Source organism: Oryctolagus cuniculus, chromosome 14 (genome assembly GCF_051225735.1).
Source record: "Oryctolagus cuniculus isolate XC-2025 breed Fujian yellow rabbit chromosome 14, ASM5122573v1, whole genome shotgun sequence".
In the NCBI taxonomy this organism is placed as follows: Eukaryota; Metazoa; Chordata; class Mammalia; order Lagomorpha; family Leporidae; genus Oryctolagus; species Oryctolagus cuniculus.
The window spans coordinates 43,933,179-43,941,252 of NC_142880.1; the positions used below are offsets into that span (position 1 = coordinate 43,933,179).

The window sequence follows — 8,074 nt, forward strand, 5'->3', positions numbered from 1 at the left end:
GGACCACAGCAGAGAGCTGGCCTGGAAGAGGAGCAACCGGGACAGAATCCGGCGCCCTGACCGGGACTAGAACCCGGGATGCCAACGCTGCAGGGAGAGGATTGCCTATTGAGCTGCGGTGCCAGCCAGATCCAGCAGTTTCAATGAAGTCCACAAATGTGATGTGAAATTGTTAAGTGCTGTAAGCTGACAGCCACAGTACCTGTAGAGAAATGACTCCTAGGACACTGAATTTTGTTAGAAAAAAATACACACCCTGCTAATGTTCAGATCTGAAATGAAGAATGAGGTAATTTTGTTTTTCCTTTGTAGGATCCTGTGCTCTACATCCTGGATCATACATAGAATGTTAGACCAGGATGGAGCCATAGCAATGATGGCTAAGCCTCTCATGGGGCTGAAGAAGACCAAGGCCGGGCTGGAGTCGTGAGTGAGGGGAAGGACAGGCTGCCAAGACATGGGCCTGGAGCCTGTGGTGTCGAAGTTCTTCACGAATGAGCCATCTCAGGTGGGTGCTTCTCTCCAGTTCTCTGGAGCACTTTGGCTCCTTGGTCAAACCAGCTTTAGATGGTTACCCTACCATGCACCATTCAGCAAACGGAAATAGACAATCCAATCCCAGGAGTAGCAGATGTGCCCCTGGGGTAATAGGCCTGCCTCCCAGGGATGTGGCTGAAGCTAGAGGGTGCTGGGTGACAGGAGGGTTGTGATGTGTACCCTGTTCCTCCTCTGAGATGTGAGGGGGTGGTGTGTGAATGTGCTTTCAAGGGCTGTTCATTTAAACTGTGGGTCCCTGTGAGTTCATGCAGGAAGCCGGAGGCCACCTGGCTGTTCTCCAGCTCCTGAGGCACCATTTCTTGTCCCCTGCTCGTAGCTGGGGAACACCTGCCTCTAAATCTTTGGGTAATGGCCAACTCCACGTCAGTGAATTTCTGCAAAGGTGTACAGTGTGCGGTGCAGCCGTGTTCAGTTGGTTTGTCTGTCCCCACCTCCCTCTCCTTTAACCTGAGGAAACCTCTGTTCACATCTGGAGAGAGAGGGGCGTTCCTGGTCCTTGTGTGCTTTTGTCTGAGTGTGCATGTTAGGAAACTGATGTTAAGCCCAGTTAGCAAAGTGTGCTTGGAGTTAATAACTTAAAAAGGTACCACGCGAAAGCCGCTTGCTGACGCTCTGCGTAGCTGATGGCCAGCTACACAAGCACATAGATCTTTTGCAATCTTTTAGGGACCCAGGATGACTGGAAATGAAGCAGAGAAAAACTCATCACTAAAACATATTCGAAGGTATTGGCTATGATGTTAGAACCCTGTGGGCTTGGCACAGGGAAGCTTTCTTTTGTCTAACGATTCAGGAGGCTCAGCTTGGGAGTTTTCCCTGGCAGGGGCTGCAAGTGCTAAGCAGTGTCCCCTCCCCTTGGGAAGAAACGAAGTCTAAACTTACAACAGGGCCCCATCTTGACATTGCTTTTCCCTTTTGAGGTCAGTGAGCGGTGCCATCTGCTGCCCGTTTCCTCCCCTTTCAGTGGAGTCAGGGTTATTTTGATCGCACACTGCAGTGCCTCTCGTTTCAAGCATCGCGTAGTTGACTTTCGACGCTCGGCCAGGCCTGCTTCCTCAGGTTTTCACTATATCCTGTTGTATGTGTGGTGAGGGCAGCTGATGAGTCACATGATGTTTTGCTGCTCCAAACAACAGAAATAGAGATTCAAAATAACCCTGCAGAAGAGTATCTCCAGTGTTTACCAAACACACTGCTCCAAAACCTGTTTTTCTACAGTTCAGGTGCTTTGTATAAAAAGAGCCTTATGGGGGCCGAGTGAGGGTGGCTGGCTGTACAGCGTGGGCAGCAGCAGCTGGCTTACAGGCTGGCCGAGGACACAGAGGTGCAGAAAGCTCAGCTCCAAGTCCCCACCACCTCTTCCAAGGACCTCGTGTGCTGCATTGCCAACTGGGTTACCCAACAGGGAAGGCAGGACTTGGAACATACCAGATCCCTGCTCCTGGGCCAGGCCCTGCTCTACCTATCTGTAGAGGTGAGCTCACCTGCAGCCATTGGCCAGCAACCACAGCCGGGTGACACAAACCAGCACGCGCTGTCCTGGGCATGGGTCTGCTTAGAGATGCACTGCCGTAGAAAGATTTCTAAATAGGAGAGAGTGCTTCACGGGGTAATGCAATTGACAACAATACAAATGCTTCCTGTTTTGTCACGCTCTCCCTCCTGCTTGTTTGAAGGAAGAAAAGAAAATCCAGAGAGCTACCGAGTCTTACAGTTGATGTTTTTTAGAAACCAAAGGTACAAAAATTTCCTTCCCTGGCCCCTTCCATCCAGAAGAAAAGCTCCCCAAATGGGGAACAGTCATGCAGATGGGGAACTGCTGACTTTTCTCACTTCCTCCTCAGAAGAGTCATGACTGTCCCAACCCTGAGACCCAGAAGGGACTGCGAGTGAAGACCACTGGTGCTGCCTTGCAGGCTGGGGAAGCGCGGGCCTGCCTCCCTGCTGGGCCTCCTGCCCGCTGTACCTCCCAGGATTACTGCAGGAAGACTCAGAGTGAAGCGTAAAGTGCTTTAACCAGAGCAGTGACGCTTTACTCAGCCCCACGGGAGGTATCTTAAACCAACAATAAGCAGTGCAGCGTCTCAGGGAATCAGCCATCCATGGACAACTCCTGGCCAGACCACTGGCTGATGCTAAAAAAAAACCAAAAAACAAAAACCAAAAACAAAAACAAAAAAACAAAACAGAAGAGTACCTGTGGTACAGACAAGCCTGTGGCAGGCCCTGAGGGAGAATGACTGACTTTGACCCAGAGATGTGAACAGATGCCTTCAGGGTCCCAGTGAGAGTTCCAGACCGTGAGGGGTTCCTGCTCAACACCCCCTGAACCACGTGGCTAGCAGGCCCAGTCCCGTGACTTCCCTGGAGCGAGCCTCATCTAGTTCTTTCTGCTTAGTGCTTGAATGTCCTCCCCACAGCAGTCCACACTGAGAATGATCTCCTGTGTCAGCCTGCGGGGTGGCCTCTCTAGAACAGGCCACCAGCGGAGCTGCTGGACCTCAGAGGAAATCCACACTGCAGGGAGGCCATGCTTTGAGGTACTCCAGCTCATTTCTCAGCAGCTAGATGACAAACTGCTCGGTACTCTGGATTTCTAATAGTGTCTGTCTATGAGCCGTCACTCAACCTTGAGAAAGTCACACCTGCTCTTCCATGGGCCTTGACCTGAATCTCACAGGCACAGTGCCCTTTTAAATACATCTGTCAGCTGAAAAGAAACAACGTGTCAGGGGATTGCCCCCCAAACAACTCTAATGTGGGCAGGGGACATGTTCCCTGCCTCTGTGCTAAGCTTCTGGACGACAGGATTCTTGGAACAGATGCAGAACACGCCAGCTCCACACCTGCTTTGGATGTTAAGGGGTTTGTGTGGCTGTGACTTGAGCAGCCCAAGTGAAGGACACGGCGGAAGGGTCGTGTGCTTCCAGGTGAAAGGTCTGAACACGTCCTGGGGAAATCCTGGCTCTGTGGTCATGTTCTGGCATCGCCTCCCGCGTTCTCGGCAACCCCAACACAGTGATGGCTCATTTACTGCCATCGCTGGGGTTTAATTACGTGTTTTAGTTCCACAGCAAAGAGTATGCAGCTGATCTTTGCTGGATTTTGAGGGAAAGAATTTGCTTTTTCCGCTGGATCTTTAAATGCCAACCTCAGAAGCATGAACCACAGGCACACATGTTAAAAAATACTGCTGTTTAATTTTCTACTCATACGGTTTTAAAAAAGCTGATACAATTAGCTTTTCCCCCATCTTCTTAAATGTGCCTCTGAAGTCTACCACCCCCCCACCAAAAGAACTCTGCATCTTAATTTTCAGCACTGACACAAACGAAGGCAAAACGCTCCCAGGAAGCACAGAAGGACTTGTTGTCCCTAAGGGGCACACCGAGGGGCACACGGCCCCGGAACCCCATGACGTCCACAGCTGACTTTCTGGCCCTACATTCTTGTTTTCTGTGAGAATACGATGACGCAGCACAGAAAACACAGCCAACAGGCCTGGCTTTGTCTCCCTCGTGCCGCCTCAGCTTGCACTTCCATTCCCACTACTGTCTACTCTCAGGGATCCATTTCTTCCCAGGTAATGAAAAACAGTGATCACTCCTGACCTGGACACTCATCTGCAAATAATGGGCCGTGTACCCTGGTCACTGGTGCAGTACGCCAAGCAGTCGCCATGTTGTATTAGAGACATTTTATTGAAAATGCGAAAATAGGAAATGTATTATAGCCTAAAATAAATTACATAACATATACAGCATATATTTATATCTTTAAAATATTTTGTTTAGGTTCTTTCAGTCTAGGAATTTTGACTAAATCAAGAATTTAGTGAACTGTGTCCATAATTTTTTTTAAAGGAAAAAACCCGCTTTCCAAAACTTAGAAAAATATACTGCACTAAATGGATTTCAAATGCGTTACTTCAGGGAGTATCCCATAGTGACGTCAACAGCGTTTATAAAATGTCTTGCTTTACTGTGTGGCGTGAGAGGGAAGTACCATAGTACATTCCAGGCTACCTGTACCGCAGTCGAGACTAAAAGCGGCAGAACCAGGTCATAAATCTACTCCAGAGGTTAGCGATGCAGCAGCCTGGCATTAGAATGCTGGATTATGACTTAAAGCTTCAGTTCACTGTAAAAACTAAAACGTAAAGTGAGAAGGCGCCGCCTCGCCCCAGCGCCACCTTCAGGAAGGCGAGTGGAAAGCAAGCCTTCGGGAAAAGTCATGCGGGGGGAAGAATGCTGCGGTTTGGAGACAGTGCGTTTGTGACAATGCTAAAGAGTTCGCTCACGTATCTACACAGTGCGGGTGCGAGTGCCGCCAGCCCACTCGGAGCTGGGAGAACGCCGAGGGGCTGCGGGTGCTCCACCGGGCCGGAGTGCTGTTCCTGTAGTGTCGCTCACTTTTCCGCAGAAGGTGATTGCAAGGTCACAGTCTATTCCTCAGGGCGAGTGGTGACTCCAGGCTGCAGCCAGTTGCTGACTCTCTGTGTGTGCGGCAGACAGTTTAAAATCCCAGGGTGCATCTCTGCCTATGACCGTGTTACTGAGAAGCAAGTCAAGGAAGCCAAATTGGAACCTGCTGATTCTTAAGAGCGGTGGAAAGGGACAAGCGTCCGGCCTGCTGGGCAGCAGTGCCCTAGAGGCGGTGGCACAGCCGCGGTCCTTTGGTTCCAAGTGGAGATTGTCCGAGGCAGGAGGAGACAGCTTGGACTGCGAGGCAGCTCTGTCTCTTGGGTTTGCGTGAAGCAGAGGCGTGGCGTCCGTCGTTTTGATGATACGACAGTAAAGGCCTTTCTTCAGGTCCTCATGTCAAGGTGAGCATACCCAGTATGCTAGAGAACTGACAACGAAACCTTTAAATCAAGGCCTCTTTCATAACCCAAAAACAAAACAAAACAAAAAAACCCAAAACCCACAGTAGGAGAGGCGATGATGCTGAAGTGTCGTCCAGCGGTCCCTGCAGTGCCCAGGGCGCCCTGGGCCTCATTCATTGTCCTCCCTCATCTCTACGATGTCCGTCACCTCCTCTGTCGGTGGCATGTCGGTCATGGCAGAGTCCTCGCCCTCAGTGGCTGACTCGTTCTCCATCTTCTTTTTCTAGATCAGAGAGGACACAGCAGTGAGGGGCTGTGGACAGGGACGCATGCTAGCAGAACCGTGAGTAAGGAGGGGCCCTCACTGCAGACCAAGATCTTGGTTCACCATGGGCACCTCTTGGTTTAGCACCTTCCTCTTCGCTGGGTTACTCACATGTCTGCTGTGTACCTGGCACCGTGTTAGGCACTCCTGGGGCATGCCCCCACCCACCCACCCCCCTGCCTCGGCTTGGGATTGCACGGTACAGAACATCCCTCTTTGTCCTGCCATCAGCTGGTCCTTTCTGGGGCAGCTCCAGGCTCACTGTCATTCTCTCCTGCTCATCACCTATCCTAAGTCCTGCTGCTTCCCTGCCATGTTGCCCGTTCTTGCAGAAAACACTTCTCAGGGCTTGGGTCCTCAGCCACTTGCCGGGCTCATGGCCGAGCTGGTCAGCAGTGCCACTGTTGGGAGACTGGCCTCTGCCCCCTCCCAGTCCAGCCCCCCGTTCTCCAGGTCTGTGCTTTCTCCTTTAAATGAAATGCTCAATAATTATGACCACCTCCTGGCCTGCAAAACCCTGACCTTGTTTAGGCCCAAATCTGTGCCAAGCTGGCTGCCAAGGCTCTGGAGCTCCAGGGCTAGGGCTGTTATCCTGCCATGCACCCGCCTGGCCTCTGCCTCCCTCTCCTGGCCGACTGCTGCACCCCTTGTATATCCTCCTTGTTCCTCAGCTGATGAACTGGCTTCCTACTCTTCTGGGTGCTTTTGTTTTTTTTTTTTTTTTCCCCCAGAAAAGTGCTTGCACCAGCTCCCCAGACCACACTACCCTGGGACTGTGGAGGGAGGCTCCTCCTGTGTGCACTGGACCCACTCGTGTCACTGTCTCCTAGATCCTTCCCCAAGCACAGTCTGCCAAGTTGCACTCATCTTAAGTGGTTTTCTGAAATCTACCTCCCTGCCCCCCACCTCCTTTGTGACAGATTTCTCAAAGGGCCAGCTGCACTGCTGCCTTCAACTTCTCTCCAGACCCCGAGACTGCTGCACGCCCTCCTCCAGATCATGTGTTGGGTCCCCTTGCGCTTTTGGCTGCCTGCCACATCCCTCCTTTCTGCTCATGGGCTTTGGTTCTTCCTGACTTCTCAGCCTGTGAGTGCTGGTGAGGCCCTGAGCTCCATCCATGGGCCTCTTCGCCTCTGCCTGCATTCATTCTCTGGTCAGGCTCATCCGGCTTCCGCTGAATGAATGAAGCAAGATGGGGCTCCTGCTGTCTGAGAATCCATAGATCTCAGAAAAGAAACACCCCCCGGGTCATTTGCTAATTGCATGTTGAGCTGGCCAGCATGGACAGCAGACACTCTGCAGGGGACAGGGTGTCTGTCCTGTGCATGTCTTTTCTAGCCCAGGCATTTTCCTAGCAAGAGTCTGAGTTTGTAAGATCTTTGGGCAGGAGTGCGGTGATCACCTTTGCAGGATTTTCCGACCTGCTCAAAACTATGATTCGGTTTCTACGTTAACTCCCTGCAGCTCACACCCTTGGCTCATCTGTCCTGAGATGGGACTGCCTTTTCAAACAAGGCGAGCCTAAGGAGTAACCATGTGACGACAAAGCAGGAAGGCAGCCCTGGTGAAACAGGGGGCGGTGCCATGCTCATGCCCAGGGCGAAGGTAAGTTGGCTCCCACTGTGGCTGCCCCGACGTGTGGGCCCCGGGCTCCCATCCTCCCACGGTGGGAGGCGGTGGCACAGTGCTCTCACCTGCTTCCGATAGACGTAGCATGCTGCGATGGCCACCATGGTGGACTCTCCCACGAATCCTGCCAGGAGGGAGCCCACGCCCAGGGTGGCTCCGTGTACTCTGGGGTGAGAAGGTGAAGGCGATGTCTGAGTTAAAGCTCAGCTGAGGCACTAGAGGATCGATGCTAAAACCCAGGACAGGGGCTGAGGCGTGTGGTGCTCTCACTGTCTGCATGGGGGAGCCAGGCGCTCAGGCACCAGCACAGCCAGCGGCTCTTCCCTCTCTGTGCTCAGCGTGGCTCCCAGCACTTCCCGCCCTCCCCCAGGAGACTGGGAGCACCCGGGGGACAGAACAGCCCTCCGTCTTTCTCTGGCCTTGGCGCTGTCTGTCACTGAGCAGGAGGTGCTTGGAGAGAGTGACTTGCACAGACTATTGTGGGGGCTCAAGTGCCTCGACCTGGAGCCTGGCAGGCAGGCGAGACACACTTCTGAATGTCTGGATGTGCTTGGGCCTTCAACCTCTGGGCAGAGCACTTTAGTGGCCAAAGTACCCCCAGCCCCTGATTACCCCAGGTAGGGCAGGACCACGAGGCTGGTGATGAGCACGATGATCCGCAGCACGGAGCTGGGGGCCAGGACGAAGGTCTTCTTCAGGGTCATCAGCCACCCGGTGAGATGGGCCCTCACGGTGAC

The 8,074-nt window shown here is 52.7% G+C and overlaps 2 protein-coding genes across 2 annotated transcripts in view; one reads left to right on the forward strand and one right to left on the reverse strand.

Moving 5' to 3' along the window:
* Positions 1–371: 371 nt before the first annotated feature.
* On the forward strand, positions 372–6,989 carry LOC149122311 (uncharacterized). The gene is made up of 2 exons (XM_089312632.1): positions 372–508; positions 5,671–6,989. Exon 2 carries the CDS (start codon positions 5,773–5,775, stop codon positions 6,781–6,783), a length of 1,011 nt encoding a protein of 336 aa, XP_089168758.1. The 5' UTR covers positions 372–508; positions 5,671–5,772; the 3' UTR covers positions 6,784–6,989.
* Positions 4,241–8,074, reverse strand: part of ANKH (ANKH inorganic pyrophosphate transport regulator) — a 144,514-nt gene continuing 140,680 nt past the window's right edge. The window contains exons 10-12 of the mRNA XM_002713969.6: positions 7,950–8,073; positions 7,403–7,502; positions 4,241–5,666 (exon numbers count right to left, since the gene is read on the reverse strand). Of these exons, the coding sequence (XP_002714015.3) occupies positions 5,553–5,666; positions 7,403–7,502; positions 7,950–8,073 (338 nt within the window). The 3' untranslated portion in view covers positions 4,241–5,552. The remainder of the gene's footprint in view (positions 5,667–7,402; positions 7,503–7,949; position 8,074) is intronic.